The sequence below is a fragment of the Rhinopithecus roxellana genome, chromosome 14 (assembly GCF_007565055.1).
Source record: "Rhinopithecus roxellana isolate Shanxi Qingling chromosome 14, ASM756505v1, whole genome shotgun sequence".
Classification (NCBI taxonomy): Eukaryota; Metazoa; Chordata; class Mammalia; order Primates; family Cercopithecidae; genus Rhinopithecus; species Rhinopithecus roxellana.
The window spans coordinates 30,263,038-30,283,837 of NC_044562.1; the positions used below are offsets into that span (position 1 = coordinate 30,263,038).

Here is a 20,800-nt window from a genome sequence, read left to right on the forward strand (position 1 = left end):
GAAAACAAGAGTTCAGTTAGCTAGTTAGTTATTACAATAGCTCAATTTTAAAGAGTGCAGTGTCCAAGGCCTTGCATGGTGGCTCATGCCAGTAATGCCAACATGGGAGGATTGCTTGAGCCTAGGAGTTTGAGACCAGCCTGGGAAACATGGAAAAACTCTGTCTCTATAAATAAATAAATAAATAAATAAATAAATAAATAAATAAATTGGCTGGGCATGGTAGTGCACACTTATAGTCCCAGCTACTCTGGAGGTTGAGGTGAGAGGATCATTTGAGCCTGAGGTTGAGCAGAGGTCGAGCAGAGGTTGTGGTGATCTGAAATTGCAAGACTCTGTCTCAAAAAAAAAAAACAAAACGTATAGTGTACAGTGATTTGGACCAGGGCGATGGCAGTGGATGTGGAGTACAGCGGATGGATGTGCCATATATATATATATATTGCAGATCGAACCTATATGATTTCTAAAGGTTTTTAAATGGGTCAGAGTAAAGACAGTGTCAAGGATAATAAAACAAACTAAATTCCTTGAGTGCCTACTGTTCCATCGCTGTTCATATTTAATTCTCACAACAAACCTGAGTAGGTACAATTAGCACCCGTATCTTACACGCCATCAGTTTCTCCAACCTTAGGACTGGGAGTACAGGCGGTGGTTCTTGAGATCCAGCTAATGCCCAAAAGGAGCTGGGTCAGGAATTCCAAGAGGTGAGGGTGGGGAGGCAGTAGGGGAAGGAGCTAGGGAGGCGACCGCAGGGGCAGGGCCCGCTCGCGATTGGCTGAACTGCCGAGGAGGGTTAAACAGATTCCGCGTCGCGGACTGGTGGGAAGCTTCGGTCCCGCTCAGCCCCTCGGCCACGGCCGCTACCTTCACTGAGACTTGGCCGCGGAGTGAGCACGCCGAGCCTGGGAGGATGCAGCACCCACTGTGGCCTGGGGGCTCCGAGGGGCTCCGGCTGCTTGTCTGCTTCCTGCTGCTGAACAGCTGCCCAGGGGGCTGCAGCGACATTAGTGCCCACGGTCAGAAGGAATCCTGGGGGGTGCGGGCAGTGCCCAGAGAGCGATCCTGAGAAGTGGGGGTCTGAAGGGGGCCTCAAGGCTAGGAAACTCGGAAGTAAAATAATGTGCTTAAGGACGTGAGAAGAGAAAAAGGTAGAGAGCATCTCGCGGAAAGAGGCATAGGCTTGGGATTGGCTGGGCATATGGGGTCTGGACCCACGAGAAGGGGGTTCAGGGGAAAATTGGGGATTTGGAAAAGAAGTCGGAAAGACAAATGGACAGAGAGAGGTAAAACTGGCCTATGTGGCCACAGGAGAAGCAAGAAAGGCCAGAAAAGAGATGACCAGGGCTGCGGGTATCGGGGTCTTGGCTCCAGGGAGAAGGCTGGGCCGGGAGACGAGCCAGGGCTTCCTCGTGCTGTGATCCGATTTCCAATAAGGGGACCGCTAGGCTGAGGGAAAGCAGGATGGAGCGGATATGGGACCATCCTTCTCCCCCTCCCCCGCACCAACCCTGGTAGACCCCGCGCTGACTCACGCGCCCGACTGCGCAAACTCGAGAATTCCTGCGCAGAGTGCGCGGGGAAGAGAGCGCAAACACCTAGTGTGTCGCCCCTTCTCCCTGCCGGATTTTTGGGCTTAGAGGCCAATGCAGCGGATTCGGGAACAACTGTGAGGGGAGGCCTGGTGGCAATGAGAGGATGAGGGCCGTGGGGAAGGACCGCCAAGCCTTGCGGAGATGCCTCGCCCACATTCCGCCCACAAGGCGCCGCCACGCCTGCTTCCCCACCTTTCAGCCCCACGGACAGCGCCAGGCGCGCTCCGGGTCCAGGCCGAGACCGTGCGGGTCGCCACTCCTTCCCACCAGTCTGGGAACGCTGCCTCAGAGAACCAGCTCCCCTTCCCGAAACTCTTTTCCTTCTCCTCAGGGTGTTGGGGGTTCCACTCCTTCCTTAAGGAGGCTTTCTCATCCCCAAATGTCTCTACTTAAAACTTTCTTTTTTTTTTTTTTTTTTTTTTTTTTTTTTTTTTTTTTTTTTTGAGACGGAGTCTCGCTCTGTCACCCAGGCTGGAGTGCTGTGGCCGGATCTCAGCTCACTGCAAGCTCCGCCTCCCGGGTTCACGCCATTCTCCTGCCTCAGCCTCCCGGGTAGCTGGGACTACAGGCGCCGCCACCTCGCCCGGCTAGTTTTTTGTAGTTTTTAGTAGAGACGGGGTTTCACCGTGTTAGCCAGGATGGTCTCGATCTCCTGACCTCGTGATCCGCCCGTCTCGGCCTCCCAAAGTGCTGGGATTACAGGCTTGAGCCACCGCGCCCGGCCTACTTAAAACTTTCTTGTCACGCTCACCCCCAGGAAATTATTAGACATCCACTTGATTGGGTAGGAAAATTCCCTTTTTTAAAGACCTGTCCAGAATGGCTCATGGTAACTACACTATAGCAAAAAACAGACTGTCCTCCAGCCCCATCTCACTTATCTGGAAGAAGGAAGGTGTGCATAGCATTAGCGGTTCTCTTTCCCAACCCCTGTCCTTCCCCCATGCACAACTGGGCAAACTGTGGGTTTCAGGAAAAGGATCCAGACCCTCAAACCGTAAACAAATCAATACTTTTTCTTTCTAATGATTCCAGGCCTCCTCCCTAACACTTCCAGACTTCAATGACTTCCCTAAGATGAAGCTTACCTGTTTCCCCATACCCCACCTACCCACCTGATTACCTTTCCCATGTGCTTAGCTTTCTGAGTCTCTGCTCACCTAAACTTCTACCTTTGCCTGTAAGTTTGGTTCTAATCTGTAAGTTGGTACCAAGAGTGAACAAGGCCCGGGGGCTGAAGAATATGGCAAGTGGTGATGGAGGAAGGGAAAAATTAAAGAAGGAAGACTTGAAGCAGGCAAAGGTGCTGGTAGGGGGAACAGAGGTCAGGGGTCCAAGAGCAACAGTACAAGGAACCTGCTTCTCTTCAACTGAGATGTGGAGGGCTCCTGGCCAGGTTCCTTGCTGACACCACTATTTTGCCCTTAGATGGTCAGGACCAAGTAGGAGTAGGGCAGCTTTGGCCCCTCCAAGGATTTGCCACCCCAGTCTTCCAGCATTTACAGGTTGTGTTCCAGCAGATTTTACTCCAAGGTAAGTAAAAGCTGGAGAACAGAGGTTGGGACCTGGTTAGATATGGGGAGGGGGGAAGAGGGGCTATCTGACCTGAGGACAGGCTTTCTGTTCCCCAAATATCTCTACTTAAAACTTTCTTGTCACATTTACCCCCATGGGGATGAGACAGGAGTAGGGGTGGGATCTGGATGGGTGGACTATTTGCACTAGAACATCCTGGAAGAGCCCAGTAGAGGCTTCTAGGGAAAAAAACACCTGAAAAAGGCCAGCATCCAACTCCTTGAGATTAGTCTCCCCTCAACCCCGGTACTATATGAGCTTTCCCAAAGCCAGGACTCCTCAAGTTCTCAGCCAGGAAAACACTCACCCACTTTAGCCTCTGAGTAGGAAATTGTATGACAAACAGATGGAAGGAATGAAAGGGAGTGGAGAGTCCATTGGCAACTTATGGCTGACCCTGTTTTGGAGCAGAGTTTCATGAATGTTGGGGAGGAGAGAGTCAGATAGGAAATATTCCTTGAGTTCTTATTGCCACTGCTAATGCCTAATATGTGCATAGTGCCTTAGAGCAGTAGTTCTCAAAGTGCACCCCTGGCCTGGCAGCATCAACTTCACCAGGAAACTTGTTAGAAATGTGAATTTTTGAACTTCAGCACAGACCTACTGCCTCAGAAGCCCTAGGGGTGGGAAACAGCAGTCCGCATTTTAACAGACCTTGCAGGAGATTCTGATGCACACGCTAAAGTTTGATAATCACTGCCTTGGCATTTTCTTTTTTTTTTTTTTTTTTTGAGACGGAGTCTCGCTCTGTCGCCCAGGCTGGAGTGCAGTGGCCAGATCTCAGCTCACTGCAAGCTCCGCCTCCCGGGTTCACGCCATTCTCCTGCCTCAGCCTCCCGAGCAGCTGGGACTACAGGCGCCCACGACCACGCCTGGCTAGTTTTTTGTATTTTTTTAGTAGAGACGGGGTTTCACTGTGTTAGCCAGGATGGTCTCGATCTCCTGACCTCGTGATCCACCCGTCTTGGCCTCCCAAAGTGCTGGGATTACAGGCTTGAGCCACCGCGCCCGGCCTGCCTTGGCATTTTCTAAGCACTCTTTACATTCCTAACCTCATTTAATCCTCACAATAGCATCAAATGAACCAGCAAAGAGACTGTCATCATAATCCTAATTTGAATATTATATGCTAGGCACTATGCTAAGCAACTTTAATACATCATCTTGTTTAATTCTTTCTGTAAAATGTAATCTAATGTGTACTTGAGGGAAAGGTTGATCTGATCCCTGGAGTGGATCTGAGTGTCCCAGGTGTCAACTCACCCCATCTTTTCATCCTGCAGGTCTGTTCTGGAAGGATGATATCACCCAGGATGCCATGATCCAAAAGATGGAGCACACCAGCAGACTGCATCCCCAAGATCCATGCCTGAAGGATGGCAAGGCAGTTTTCCCCACTAAAACCTCTGGGGTGAGGTGTGTGAGACCTGTGGTCATTCCAAGCATTCTGGCAGACAGATGGAACAGGGAAGGAATGTGTGCTAAAACTGCGGGTAGAAGTTTCCAGGAGCACTGTGAGGAGAATAATTCAGAGGTCCTGTTTGGAATCAGCAGAGAACAATTTCATGATCCATTAGTGATATCTGCAAAGGGAGGGGAGGTGGGTGTGGCAAGCCTAGGTCCAGTGTGTCATTCCCTGTCTCTTCTAGAAGCAAGCAAGAGGAGAAACTTCGATTCCTATTCCCCACAGTGAGTCTCATGTATCTTCTCAAGAATTGTGAATCCCTTGCCGGGCGCGGTGGCTCACGCCTGTAATCTCAGCACTTTGGGAGGCCGAGGCGGGCGGATCACAAGGTCAGGAGATCGAGACCACGGTGAAACCCCATCTCTACTAAAAATACAAAAAATTAGCTGGGCGCGGTGGAGGGCACCTGTAGTCCCAGCTACTCGGGAGGCTGAGGCAGGAGAATGGCGTGAACCCGGGAGGCGGAGCTTGCAGTGAGCCAAGATAGCGCCACTGCACTCCAGCCAGGGGGACAGAGCGAGACTCCGTCTCAAAAAAAAAAAAAAAAAAAGAATTGTGAATCCCTGACTTTGTATCCAATTGCTTTTCCTGTGGGGCCCTCTCACCCTTTTCTGCCTCCTTCTCGACTCCTGGTTTCCCTCTTCACAGAGTCCCCTGGCCAAGGTGAACAGGGATCAGTGCTTTACCTCCAAAGTGGTTTCTAAGGTCCTGAAACAAGAGGTGGCCAACCCTGTCAAGGTAAGGGGCTCACTTTTTCTCAGGAGGTTGGACCTGTTTAAATGAGGGAGGCAGATAGAAAGAAGGGAATGGGCATTGGGGTGAGGGCAGACAGCTGAAGGAAAGATTTTTCCATTCCTAATCAAAGGTACCCCTAATTTCCTGTATCTCTCAGACTTCCTATAGGCGTTCATATGGGGGGCTGGACATGATGCAGGCGCTGGGAGCCTCTAAGGAAGAAATTATCTATAAGATCATGCATAGGCATTGAGTTTAAAATAGGCATTGAGAGTTTAAAATAGGCATTGAAACTGCAGAGTTTTCAAAATTAAAGGTCTTCCTTTTTGCCATATATGCCTTTGTATATAACAAGTGATAGCAACACTCCCTTGATGAATGGGAAGTGCAGCTCAGAGACCCTCACATTCAGCCTCCCCCTTGCTCTACTCTATGGCCTGGGCAAGTCACCCAGGCAAGGCTCTGAGACATCTCCTTGGGATCTTTGAACTCTTCAGAATCCAGAATGGAAACCACCCATCTAGTACTCCCATCCATCTTTATAGATGAGAAATTGAGGCCCAGGCCATGGGACGTACTCAAGGCCACACCATGGGTTTGTGGCAGAGCCAAGACTGGACCCAGGTCTCCTGATTTCCAGCTCTTTCCCCTGCACAGTCCCTGCCCTTCCTCTCAAGAACTGCAATGGGATTGGGTCATTCCAAACATCAGACTCCTCCACATTGAAAAAAGAGTTTTTTGTTTTTTGTTTTTTTGTGTGGTGTTTTTTTTTGTTTGTTTGCTTGTTTGTTTTTTTTTTTTTTTGGACTAAGCCCTAACTTATAAGAAGGTGGCAACCAGAGGAAGATGTAAAGGAAGGGCATCTTAGGCAGACAGCATTGCCACTGCAAATGTCCTGAGACACCCATACCATGGCATGTTAAAGAATGGACAGAAAAGTCAGTGGCAGAAGATGAAGGTGGAGAATTAGGCCCAGGACTGACCACACAGGGGCTCACAGATCATAGCAAAAGGTTTGGATTTTGTTCTAAGTGCAGTGGGAATTTAACTGGGAAATTTTAAGGAAAGGAATGTCACAATGTGATATGATTTTAAAAGGCCTCCCTAGTGATGTTGAGGAATGAACTGTAAGGACAGCAAGAGTGAAAACTGAGAAGTCTATAAGGAGAGGCTCATCCTGGTCCAGGGAGACCGAGGTGGCTTGGATTTGGGTGGTGGCAGTGAAGCAGGGCACCCCTGGCTGGTTGCACCCTCCATCTAAAGGCAACCTGCACCACAGGGGGTTCCAGCTCCTCATACTCTCCAAGGAAACGGATTCCTACTTCCATATGTGGCAGCTGGGCTTCCTAAGCCTGGATTGGTTGCTGGGGCAACATAATCAGAGCTCAGTGACAGAAGTGACAGAGACCTACCTGTGGGGGACTGGTTGCCCTGGTACTCCCAGGAATAACAAACAAGGAGCTGCCATTCTTCTCCAGACCTGAGCTTAAGGGCAAACCATGGAGAGATGGGGCTACGTGTGAGATCCAAGTGTACAGGCTCTCAGTCGGTGAGCTGTCACCATGCTGAAGGGTTACTCAAATCAGGCTGTTACTACAGTAGTTGTGGAAGGAGGGCAGATGAGGGAGGAGCCACCATCTCACATCCTGACTCTAGATCCCTTGTTTCTTCTCATTTTAGGACTTCTCTGGACCATTTCCAGAGAAAGTCCAGAGTGGGCCGCAACCTTGTGGCTGATTGAGACCTCATGTGGAGCCTCCCTGCCCCAGCACCCTTCCCACTGACCTTCAGAACTGGCAGTTCTTGGATGACCCAGATCTGAATGATTAAAGTAGACTCTCAAGCAAACACTGTCTGTGAGCGTGTCTTGAGGCAAAATGGGTGGGGGTTGAACTTGGCCAGAGCCTCCAAAGGGAGGGAGGTGGGATGAAAACATAGGGTGGGGATGAGGGGAGCACAACTCTTGACTGATGGAAGGCTGATTTCTGTCTTGTTTTCCTTCCACTGATAATTCCTGGAGTGGGGAAAGTGTGAGTGAGACCACAGCTGGAATGGCAGCCCCCCAACCCCCAGCCACATCCCAGCCACATTGTGTGGTCTAGTTACCCATCCTTTCACATTATGGGGAGGTGGACTCCATATTCATTTATTTTACCCCTCATGCCAGACAGGCCTGGCCCCTGCTGTTTTTTGAGGGTCCCCACCTCCAGCATTATAGCCCCTGCTAGGCTTTCCCACCCATCCTCTCTACAAGTACCAACAGATCAGTGCTGAGGTCAGAGTGTACACACATTGGATATTCTGATTGTTCTTGCCAGTTTGCTCCTGGTAGCTTAAAATCTTAAAAGGCAGTTGGTAATCTCGCCACCCATGCTCAGCCAACAACCAAACACTAGAATGTCCTATTTGCAGAGCTTTATATGTCTTGAAGCACTTCCACACACATTGGAGGCTCACAGGTGTAACCAAATGGGCAGGTATCAAGACTGGGTTTCTTGGCCAGGCACAGTGGCTTACACCTGTAATCCATCCCAGCACTTTGGGAGGCCAAGGCGGGTGGATCATTTGAGGTCAGGAGCTTGAGACCAGCCTGGCCGACATAGTGAGACCCCATCTCTACTAAAAATACAAAAATTAGGCTGGGCACGGTGGCTCACGCCTGTAATCCCACACTTTGGGAGGCAAGGCAGGAGGATCACCTGAGTTCAGGAGTTCCAGACCAGTCTGGTCAACATGGTGAAATATCATCTCTACTAAAAATATAAAAATTAGCTGGGTGTAGTGGTGCACACCTGTTATCCCAACTACTTGGGAGGCTGAGGCAGGAGAATCACTTGAACCCAGGAGGTGGAGGTTGCAGTGAGCTGAGATCATGCCCCTGCACTCCAGCCTGGGCAACAGAGCAAGATTCCATCATAAATAAATAAATAAACAAACACAAAAATTAGCCGGGCATGGTGGCACACTACTCAGGAGGCTGAGGTAGGAGAATTGCTTGAACCTGGGAAACGGACTTGCAGTGAGCCAAGATCTCACTACTGCACTCCAGCCTGGGCGACAGAGTGAGACTCCATCTCAAATAAACAACAACAACAACAACAGAAAGAAAACACTGGGTTTCTCTAAGGGATTGGAACTTGGCCACACCACAGCTTCCCCATTTAAATAACCCAGAGAAACTCCATGACTAGTTCTTAATGATCCAGATTCTCAGTCATGCTACTGTGGTTGCCCTTTCCCTTCTTGTTGTGTTCAAGGACGTAGCTAAAGCCAACGTTAGACCAGTCATACTCATTTGTACCTAGTTCTCATCAAATCAGTTAACCCCTGCCACTCATCCATCTTTCCTTCTTACACCTTTCTTTCTCAATTCATTTTCAAACATGTATGTAATCATGTGCTTCACCGTGCCTGGCCTTTATGCTGAGTCACATATTTGGTTCCTGCCCTCAAAGACCTTTAAGAGTAGTCAGGGTGGGGTGTGGTGGCTCATTCCTGTAGTCCCAGCACTTTGGGAGACCGGGGCAGGCAGATCACTTGAGCCCAATAGTTTGAGACCAGCCTGGGCAACATGGCAAAACTCCATCTTCACAAAAATTCAAAAATTAGCTGGGCGTGGTGGTGTGCAGCTGTAGTTCCAGCTACCTGGGAGGCTGAGGTGGGAGGATCACTTGAGCCCAGGAGGTCGAGGCTGCAGTGAGCCATCATTGTGCTACTGTACTCCAGTCTGGGTGACAGAGTGAGGCTGTTTAAAAAAAAAAATAGTCAAGAAAGTAAGCCACATATAACATAGCATCATTCAGGTGTCTACAGGGAGTGAATGCAGTGGACACCCTACCCCATATCTCCTGGCCTGCATCTCCATTTGCCTGCAGCTGCAGGTGAACAGTTCTTGAACCTGTCAACCTTCCCACTTCATGCCGTGGGATTCTGCTTCTCATCCTGCAGGCTTTCTGGAATGCCAAGGGACTGCCCACCTGTGCCCCAGGCAGCCCTGAAGCACCTGGGATGTAATGCCCCTAGAGGCAACTCTCAACCAGTTAAGGACCAAATTTAGTGCAAAAATATCCCAGCTTCCACCAGCCCTTAGTGGACTATTCTGAGGAATGTTCAATATGATTCTTCAGAGGGTCCCTAGTGAGAGTCAGCCTAGTCGCCCACAGTGGTAACCTGTTCAGCAACGCACTTAATATTATTGACTTTTCTTCCTTCTGTGGCTTACTTTCCCTGTCCCTCATCTGTGATTTCTGGAATCATCTCCCACATGAACTACCTGCACCCAAATTATTATTTATTTATTTATTTATTTTTGAGACCCAGATCTCGCTCTGTCACCCAGGCTGGAGTACAGTAGTGCAATCATAGCTCACAGCAGCCTGTCTCTTGGGATTCTTCCACCTCACTTGAGCCCGAGAGACTAAGGCTGCTGTGAAAAATTGGAAGAATCCAATTCTTCCACCTCACTTGAGCCTGACTAGCTGGTACTGCAGATGCTCACCACCACACCTGGCTAATTTTTTTGGTTTTTAGTAGAGACAAGGTCTCACTATGTTCCCCAGGCTGGTCCCAAACTCCTGAGCTCAAGGAATCCTCCTGCCTTGGCCTCCCAAAGTGCTGGGATTACCAGCATGAGTCAACATGCCCAGCCCAAGTTCTTGTCTCACTGTGCTCTTAGGTTCACCCAGACCAAGCCTACTATGTGCCAGACACTCTTCTAGGCCCTGGGGATACAGTTGTGAACAAGTCAGAGTATCCACTGCCATGGATTTTCTTATAAATCATTGACTAACTGCCTGGGTATAGGGAAGAATCTAAGCAATTTATCTGGCCCAGAGAGCATTCAAGTTCTTGTCTCACCAACCTCTTCAACACTGCGGTGTTTCCCCCATTCTGCCGTCCTATATGCACCAGCAATTCAGCCCTATTTGCATTTCCCCAAACATGCCCAGCTGGTTTATGCTTCTGGGCCCTTGTATCAGCAGTTCCCTCTGCATATAAGTGCCCCATCCCCAGCACACATTGTCAATCTTATCTGAAAAATCTAAATTCTCCTCTGTGGTCCATTCTCTGACCCTCCTAACATCACCCCCATGCCCAGAGCAAAGTTGCAGAGGTTGGAAAGGAAAAATCTATAAGGGACATTAAATAATCTGATAATTCTGGGACATGGTGAATGGGTAGGAAAGATGGGAGTTTTTAGAAAGGAAAGCAGGTTCAGTTCCTATTGCAGAGGACCAGGTTATCTGATTTGGGTAGTATCTGATAGGTAGTGAGGAGACACTAAATGTCTTTGAGCAAGAGAACATGATGAAAGTTGTGCTTAAGCATAGCCTCACATTTCTGTTTAAGGATGGATTAGAGAACAGGAGAAAGTGGAAACATTTTAGAAAGACTGTTGCAACGGTAGGGGTGTGCCACACACAACCTGAATGGGAGAGAAGGAGGACACGTATGAGAGATATTTTGAAGGATGAGTTAATAAGTCTTGGTAACTGTTAGGGGTTGAATTCTGTCCACCACCCCCCCCCCAAAAAAATCATATATTGAAGTCCTAAATCCCAGCACCTCCAAATGTGACGTTATTTGGAAATAGGGTTGTTGCAGATGTAGTTAGTTAAGATCAGGTCATTGGGACAGACTCTAATTCAATGTGATGGGTGTCCTTATAAAAAGGGGAAATACACAGTGGCCAGTGCTCGTAGTCCCAGCTACTCAGAAGGCTGAGTCGAGATAATCGCTTGAGCACAGGAGTTTGAGACCATCCTAGGCAATATAGGGAGACCCAATCTCAAAAAAGACAGGGGCAGGATTTGAAGACAGCCATAGCTACAGCAAAGATGATGTGAAAAGTTAAAGAGAATGGAAACCATCCACAAGGCAAGGAGAGAGATCTGGAACAGATTCTCCCTCACAGCTCTCAGAGAGAATCAACACTGCCAACAGCCTGATTTCAGATTTCTAGCTTCCAGAGCTGTGAGACCATAAATGTCTGTTGTTAAAGCCATCCAGTCTATGGTACTTTGTCACAGCAGCCCTAGCAAACTAGTGCAGATGACGGGGCTTTGTTGAGAGAGGAGCCTTACCTGAATTTAGAGATGTTGTGACCGAGGGAATTAAAGTGCCATTCACAGAACAGGAATATCTGGAGAATTAGTTGGAGAAGGAAAATTGATTGACTCTGAAGAGTTAAAGCTGGGAGCTCATTTAAGGACATCACCACAGCTGTGTCCTCCTGTCTCTTTCCTACTTCATTACCTTTTCTTTGGATGTCTGATCATTTTTGTCAACACATGCTGTAATATCTTCTATATTTATTTTTTCCTGAATTTCTGCTTCTGGTAATGATGCACCAGGTCATTACCTCAAGCCCTTTGGATGTCTGATCATTTTTGTCAGCACATGTTGTAATATCTCCTATATTTATTTTTTCCTCAATTTCTGCTTCTGATAATAATGCACTAGGTCAATACCTCAAGCTCATACTCCTCAGGCCTCCGCTGAAGACAACTTGTCTTAGACTGATTCCTCCCAAAGTCAAACTGTGAAATAAGGTCTTGTATAGGGGTTGTTTAGTTTGGGAAGATATCATAAGATCAACATAAAGTATAACAATAAAAAAAGAAAATAAAAAAAGAGTGGGAAAATGAAAACAGTGAAAGAGAATGAGTTGTAAGCCACTGGGAATCAGTTCTTCTGGGGACTCTTTAAGCATCATGTACAAGATATACCCAACAATTGTCCTTCAGAAAGAAAACTATTTATCTTCTAGTTTCCGTCCACCATTGGATCAAGAGTTGGCCTGTGGGACGTTAATTTCCTCATACTTCCAGGTTTTTCATGGATGAGAATGACTGAACAGATTCCCAGGAGTGCCTAATACTGTCGTAGCAGAGCATACTCAAACCAAAAACAAGAGATATTTAGTGCAGGTGAGGCAGGTGGTGTCAGATGATGCCTGCATGCTGCTGCTGGCTGCAGCAATGGCTGGAGTTAAAAGATAACTCAGGCCAGGAAAGGTGACTTACACCTGTAATCCCAGCAATTTGGGAGACTGAGGCAGGTGGATCACTTGAGCTCAGGAGTTTGAGACCAGCCTGGGAAACATAGCAAAATCACATTTCAAAAAAATATATAAAAATTAGCTGGGCATGGTGGTGCATGCCTGTAGTCCTAGCTACTTGGGAAGTTGAAGTAAGAATTACCTGAGCCTGGGAGTCCAAGGCTGCAGTGAGCTGAAATCACAGCACTGCACTCCAGCCTGGGCAACAGGGTGAATGAAATTCTGCCTTAAAAAAAAAAAAAAAGTGGGTGAAAAATTACCAAAATCTTTTTTTAAACCATCAAGGAGCAAGCAAGAGAGTGAGGAGAAACTGACACAGACCAAGATCCAAGAAAGGAACAGAATCCAGAGGTAGTAGACCCAATGTTGCAATGGAGAAATTACAGGCTTTTTCTGCAATGGAGAATTGCAGAAATTGCTGCAGAAATTTTCCATTCTTAGGAAGTAGATTGGCCGGGCGCGGTGGCTCACGCCTGTAATCCCAGCACTTTGGGAGGCCGAGGCGGGTGGATCACGAGGTCAGGAGATCGAGACCATCCTGACTAATACGGTGAAATACCGTCTCTATTAAAAATGCAAAAAAATTAGCCGGGCGTTGTGGCGGGCGCCTGTAGTCCCAGCTACTTGGGAGGCTGAGGCAGGAGAATGGCGTGAACCCGGGAGGCGGAGCTTGAAGTGAGCCGAGATCGCACCACTGCACTCCAGTCTGGCCGACAGAGCAAGACTCTGTCTTAAAAAAAAAAAAAAAAAAAAAAAAAGGAAGTAGATGACCAGCCTGGGCAATGCAGTGAGACCTCATCTTTACAAAAAATAAAATTAGTGGGGCGGGGCGGCACGCACTGGTAGTCTTAGCTACTTGGGAGGCTGCGGCAGGAGCATTGATTGAGCCTGGAAGGTCGAGCCTGCAGTAAGCAAAGGTTGCACCACTGCACTTCAGCCTGGGTGACAGAGCGAGACCCTCTCTCTCGGAAAAAGAAGTAGAGAAAACACTGATTTAGATAGCCTGTGGAGCTAAAGGAGTAGATGTCAGAATCCAGGGCTTGTGAAAGGAAGAATTCTAGTAAACTTCTCCCTGTTTTGGCCTGGGAACAAGAAACAAACTCCAAGCCTAAAGATAAAAAAGTAAAATTAGCTGGGCATGGTGGTGCATGCCTGTAATCCCAGCTACTCTGGGAGGCTGAGGCAGAAGAATCACTTGAACCCAGGAGGCGGAGGTTGCAGTGAGCCGAGATCGTGCCATTGCACTCCAACCTGGGCAACAAGAGCAAAACTCTGTCTCCAAAAAAAGAAGAAAAAAAGATACAAAAGTAGTAACCCTTGCTTAGTCTGCAGTATGGCTCTGAAATTGGAGTAAGGTTATATTAGATTGCTAGTGCTTTCAGGCACCTGCAGACATAAATGAAAATCTATCAAAACCTTAAATTATTTCTACAAATAATTTTCCAAATACTATGCTCTGCACAATAGATAACAAAAACAGACTCACAGTGATTTCAGTGAAAAACATTGGTTCCAACATAAAACATCTGTGCTCACTATATTCAAGCATACGAAGACCAAACTATAATTTTTGACAGGAAACCAGAAACCACAGATATATATATATATATATGTATGTATATATACATATATATCATATGTACAAAAAATAAATTTATTTTATATTATTAGTAAACTCCAGCCTGGGCAACAAGAGTGAAACTCCATCTCAAAACCAAAAACAAAAACAAATTCAAAAACAAAAATGAGCTGGGTGTGGTGGCTCACACCTGTAGTCCCAGCTACTGAAGAGGCTAAGGCACGAGAATCGCTTGAACCCGGGAGGTGAAGGTTGCAGTGAGCCGAGATTGAGCCACTGACCTCCAGCCTGGGTGACAGAGTGAGACTTGATCTTAAAAAAAACAAAAAAAAAAATCTTTAAAAGAACTAAATATGCCAAAATACACGTGGCAAAAACTGATCAAACTTAAAGGAGAGATAGAAAAATTCAGTTTTATGGTTGGAGATGTCAACGCCACTCTCTCAGTAATTAATAGATGAAGCAAGCAGAAAATCTATAAGGCTATAAATGATCTGAACAGAACTGGTCGACATTTAGAATACACCATCCCAAGGGAAGGAGTTCTACTTGTCTTGACACCATAGAGGTGGCTTGAGAAGATGTCCTTTGAAGACCCAGTATAGTTTATGTGCCCTGCAGCAGCCCAAGTGCTTTAAAGCTGTTTCAAACTGTATAGTTTGCATACCCATCCCAGTGGAGGGGAAAGGGGATAAGTGTTTCAAGGCAACGTTTTCTGCACTTTGCTGAGAAAAGCAAATGGCCTTCTGTGAAGGACAAAACTTGCAAAATTGGGTGTGTGGGAGAGCAAAAAATCACTGTAGATTGAAGATCTACACTGAGCATCTTCACAGCCCACAGCCTTCTTCCCAATAGTGGTAACTCTGCATTTTTAGAGCATAGCATGTGTGCAGTCTTTGGCTATTACTGGTGTATTATTTGGGGGAGGGAGGGATGGGGAGGGGAGAAAGGGAGATGGGTAGCATCATTTTGGTTAACATTTGGGGCCTGATAGGGGAAATGGTGAAGCAATGGAAAAGAACAGACAACTAATGATTTGCTTCTATGTCCAGAACATTTTACCTTAAAAAACAATGTCCTTGGCACCATAAATAAGGACTGTGAGAGACTGTTTAAAAGCTGTGAATGTCTGAAACCTATTAGCCAAGGTGTTCCCTGCCTAAACTTATTGCTGTTCCCACAAAGAACTAAGCCAGTTCATAAGTTACCAAAGTTCCCATTTTGGAGATGGAAATTGATGAGGAGGGACAGTCTTTTATTGGAGAGTATACAATACAAACAGATTATTCTGTCTCAGTGGTGCTAATTCCTGAAATTAGAAGACCCTTTCTTTTCCAATAATGAAGTTATAAATATCAGCTTGTTCATCCAAGCCACTGGCTGAGGTGTTAGGGAAGAAGAAGAGGGTGGTAGAGGAGATAAGACAGTAGGGAAAGACAAGGGCCCATGCTCTTAGTGGGGAAAACTCTTGGAGCCATTTTTAGTGGGGAGAACTCTTGGAGCCGTTCCCTTTTTTGAGCGTTGAACTCTGAAACCATTGTTGGCAGAGTTCAGTCACTGACAGCACAAGTGTCACTGAATTGATCCAAGAGTTTAGTGATTTCAAAAGCATTGGTCTCAGGAGAAGATTAAACTTTCATATTGGGCAGTGGTTCACTTTAAAACACACACACACACACACACACACAAATTTAAGAAATCCTAAGAAGTAACTGGTACCCAAAATGCTCTGTCTTGAGTCATGAGATCCATCAGTTCTTGATAATTATCTAGACTTGCATCTAGAGCTACATTGTAAAGTCCTTTTAAGTATGTGTTAGATTTCTGTGTAAACTTTGTTTAAATGTAAACTTCATACTACACTGTCAGTTTTTGTCTTAATAAAACTATAAATTTATAAAAAAAAAAAATACACCATCCCAAAACTGCAAAATAACATTCTTTTTCTTCTAGAGACAGGGTCTCACTATGTCACCCAGGCTGGGGTCCAGTTGTGTGATCATAGCTCACTATAGCCTTGAACTCCTGGGCTTGAAAGCTCCTCCTGCCCCAGCCTCCTGAGTAACTAGGACTATCGGGTATGCCACCATGCCTGGCTAATTTTTAAATTTTTTTTGTAAAGATGGGGTCTAGGCCGGGCGCAGTGGCTTAAGCCTGTAATCCCAGCACTTTGGGAGGCCGAGACGGGCGGATCACGAGGTCAGGAGATCGAGACCATCCTGGCTAATACGGTGAAACCCCGTCTCTACTAAAAAAAAATACAAAAAACTAGCCGGGCGAGGTGGCGGGCACCTGTAGTCCCAGCTACTCCGGAGGCTGAGGCAGGAGAATGGTGTGAACCCAGGAGGCGGAGCTTGCAGTGAGCTGAGATCTGGTCACTGCACTCCAGCCTGGGCGGCAGAGCGAGACTCCGTCTCAAAAAAAAAAAAAAAAAAGATGAGGTCTAGCTATGTTGCCCAGGCTGGTCTTGAATTCCTGGCCTCAAGTGTTCCTCCTGCCTCAGTCTTCCAAATTGCTGAGATTATAAGTATGAACCACTGCTTCCAGCCAAAATATAGTCTTCTCAAGCTCACATGGAATTTTCACCAAGACAGACCACCATAAAAACACACCTTTACAAATTTAAAAGAATAGAAATTATACAAAATATGTTCTCCAGCCACAATGGAATTAAAGTAGAAGTCAATAACAAAAAGATAGCTCAAATATCTGAAATCCTCAAATATCTGAAAAACAACACCCTTCTAAATAACCCATGGGTCAAAGAAGTTTCAAGAGATACTTTGTTTCATTTTATTTTTACTTTTATCTTTTTGAGACAGTCTTGCTCAGTCACCCAGGCTCGAGTGCAGTGGCACAATCTTGGCTCACTGCAACCTTCGTCTTGCCTCCTGGGTTCAAGCAATTCTTATGCCTCAGCCACCTGAGTAGCTGGGATTACAGGCATGTGCCACCATGCCCGATTAAGTTTTGTGTTTTTAGTAGAGACAGGTTTTTGCCATGTTGGTCAGGCTGGTCTCAAACTCCTGACCTCAAGCGATCTGCCCACCTCAGCCTCCCAAAGTGCTGGGATTACAGATGTGAGCCACTGTGCCCCACCCCAAGAGAAATTTTAAAATTAAACAAAAATGAAAATACAAATTATCACAATTTGTGGGATGCAGTAAAAACATTGCTTAATGGGAAATGTATAGTGATGAATGCATATATTCGAAAATCAGAATGATCTAAAATCATTGACACTGGCCCGGTGCAGTGGCTTATACCTGTAATACCAACACTTTGGGAGGCTTAAGTGGGAGAGGATCACTTAAGCCTCCCAAATTGTACCAATTGGCTAAATTAATTGTACCAATTGGCTACGCCAGCCAATTGGTACAATTAATTTAGAAAACAGTTTTATATTGGCCATTAAAGTTTAACATACACTTATTAGGGCTCATCAATTTAACTCCCAGGTATACAGTGGTTCTTAAATTTCAGCATGCCTTAGAATCACCTGGAGGGATTGTTAAAGTCAGAGTCACATTCACAGTTGTTTCTTCAGTAGTTCTGGAACCCAAGAATTTGCATTTCTAAGAAATTTTCAGATGATACTGATACTGCTGGTCCAGAGACCACAGTTCAAGAACTACTATCTTAGAGAAATGCACACATATGTACACAAGAGACATGTGTACAGGAATATTCATAATAGCGGCCAGGCGCAGTGGCTCACGCCTGTAATCCCAGCACTTTGGGAGGCCAGGGCAGGAGGATCACAAGGTCAGGAGTTAGAGACCAACTTGACCAATATGATGAAACCCTGTCTCTACTAAAAATACAAAAATTAGCCAGGCGTGGTTGCACCTGTAATCCCAGCTACTCAGGAGGCTGAGGCAGGAGAATCACTTAAACCTGGGAGGGAGAGGTTGCAGTGAGCCGAGATTGTGCCACTGTACTCCAGCCTGGGTGACAGAGCGAGACTTTGTCTAAAAAAAAAAAGAAAAAAAAATTATACATAATAATACCAAACCTGAAAAACCCAAATGTCCATCAGCAGAAAAATGGATACAATTTTTTTTTTTTTTTTTTTGAGATGGAATCTCACTCTGTCACCCAGGCTGGAGTGCAATGGCGTAGTCTCGGCTCACTGCAACCCCACCTCTCAGGTTCAAACGATTCTTCTACCTCAGCCTCCCGAGTAGCTGGGATTACAGGCATAAGCCACCACACCTGGCTGAGACTACAGGTACGTGTTACCATGCCCAGCTAATTTTTGTATTTTTTGTAGAGACAAGGTTTTGTCATGTTGCCCAGGCTGGTCTCAGTCTCCTGGGCTCAAGTGATCCTTCTGCCTTGGCCTCCCAAAGTCCTGGGATCACAGGCATGAGCCATTGTGCCTGGCCTCTACAAAAAAAAAAAAATTAATTAATTAGCCAGACATGGTGGTTCATGGTGGTGGCTACTCAGGAGGCTGAGGCAGAAGGATTGCTTGAGCCCAGGAGTTGAAGGCTGCAGTGAGCTATGATCTTGCCACTGCACTCCAGACTGGGTGATAGAGTGAGACCCTGACTCTAAATAAGTAAATAAATGTTTTAAAATGTATTAGTCACTGTTAGAGGTCACAACACTACACCGACTCATTATTTTGCAAAAAGATAAAGAGAAAAAACTAAGAATGTATGTTACCTTTCCAGTTGGAGTTGCCTTTTAGTGTAAACTAAACCCAGTTGATGAGAGAAAGCCCTTCTTTACAAAATAAAATAAGCGATAAATGTGAATGGAATGATAGGATTATAAAACTCTCCATTTTGCAACCTCTAATGAAATCATTTAATAAAGGATGGATCACCAATGAATAGTGAAGCCATTAGGTGAAAAGTTGATGAGGAACTATATAGCCTCACAGTGCCAAAGTATCATCCAAGGATCACATGCTGGTCACATTAGAAAAACACTGCTTTACATGCAGAGATCTGGCTGTCTCTACCTTAAATCAGTGATCAATTTTAACATCACTAATAGAACAATCAGACATCATGTACTTCCTGAAATGATGCAATGAGAGGCATTTTGCTTTAAAATTCTTTAATTTGGTACAATCAAGACTTCATATATAACTTCTAGTTTACAGGAAATACAGGTGATATACAGGTTATACACTGGAGAAATATAGGGAAATACAACATGAAGAAACAATTAGATAAACCCAGAAGACTTCTAAAGAAAAATTGACCTAGTCTATCAACATGACGATGTCAAAAATGGGGGAGGGGAGACAGGAGATGGTGTCTATGCTAATTTACAGAGAATTAAGAAATATAACAAAGGCAGTGATTGTCTTTAATTGACTGTTATTTTGAACAAAACACCTGGACAGAAAAGACATTGGGGGAAAAAATCTGAGAAATTTGGATATGAACTGAGCATTAAATAATATTAAGGAATTATTGTAAATTTTTTAGGTGTTGTAACGGCACTTAGGTTATGCAGAAAAATGTCTCTATTTCTTGGAGATGCATAATGAAATATTTAGAAGAGAAATGTCATGATGTCTATCACTCATGTTTAAATACTAAAAAGAAGCAAATATGGTAAAACATCAATAAGTGTGGATGATGAGTGTGTAGCTATTCAATATGCATTTCTGTCCTTTTTTTATTTTATTTTATTTTATTTTATTTTATTTTATTTTATTTTATTTTACTGGAAAGCAAAAGAGGAAGGAAATCAAACTTGAACTTAAGAAGCTCACTCGGCTACTTATTGGATGTCCAGAGTGGAAGCAAAAGAGCAGTTAGCTGATTGTTGCAGTGGTTGTGGTGAAAGAGCAGTGTTTTAGTTCATGTAGTGAGGATGGACAGAAGTGGACTGATGGGAGATGTATTTTGCAGGCAAAAACCATGAAATGATTGATTGAGGTGGCACAGCGAGAGAGAAAGGAGAGTCAAATCTGATGATGAGGCTAGGCCTGGTTGCTCACACCTGTAATCCCAGCATTTTGGGAGGCGGAGGCTGTTGGATCACCTGAGGTCAAGAGTTCAACACCATCTGGCCAACAAGGTGAAATCCTATCTCTACTAAAAATGCAAAAATTAGCCAGGCAAAGTGCCCTGTGCCTGTAATCCCAGCTATTAGGGAGGCTGAGGCAGGAGTACGCCTTGAATCCAGAAGGTGGAGGTTGCCCTGAGCCAAGATCACACCAGTGCACTCCAGCCTGGCCGAAGAGCAAGACTCCATCTCAATAAAAAATAAAAAAAGCTAATGATGAAAGCTAATATGTATGGAGCATGGAGTATGTACCAGTCCAGTCATCCTTCTAAGTGATCCACATTAGTGTAACTAATGAAATCTTCACAATCATCGTGTGAGGCAGGTACTATTAGTACCTCCACTTTGCAGATCAGGAAACTTGGACGCAGACAATTTAAACAAGGTGCCCAAGGTCATACCCTTAGTAGATGCCCTGCTAGAACTGGAATCTAGGCACACCTAACTATTTCTTCTTAAGGAAGAGACCAGTACCACCAATGACAATGAGTAAGAGTACTTATTCTACCCACTTTTCTGCTTCTCGTCTTCGGGTTTATCATTCTGGACCCACCTATCTTTCCTGGCCCCCCACTTAACTTGACCCTTTTCGCCCACCCTGGGGCGGGGAGACAGAGGTGGTCCTAGAAGAGGGCTACAGGTCAAAAAGGGGTGGGGCCAAGTGGGAATTCTAGCGAAGCGCCTACTATTTGACGAAGGAGGGATGGGCTGGGTAGGTCCCCCGCTCCGACAGGGCTCTTACGCCATATGTGACG

At 45.7% G+C, this 20,800-nt stretch overlaps 1 protein-coding gene across 1 annotated transcript; it reads left to right on the forward strand.

Annotated features, from left to right (window-relative positions):
* Window positions 1-390: 390 nt before the first annotated feature.
* On the forward strand, window positions 391-5,626 carry RESP18 (regulated endocrine specific protein 18). The gene is made up of 6 exons (XM_010360341.1): window positions 391-407; window positions 808-1,022; window positions 3,027-3,131; window positions 4,457-4,584; window positions 5,287-5,376; window positions 5,531-5,626. Exons 1-6 carry the CDS (start codon window positions 391-393, stop codon window positions 5,624-5,626), a joined length of 651 nt encoding a protein of 216 aa, XP_010358643.1.
* Window positions 5,627-20,800: the final 15,174 nt, after the last annotated feature.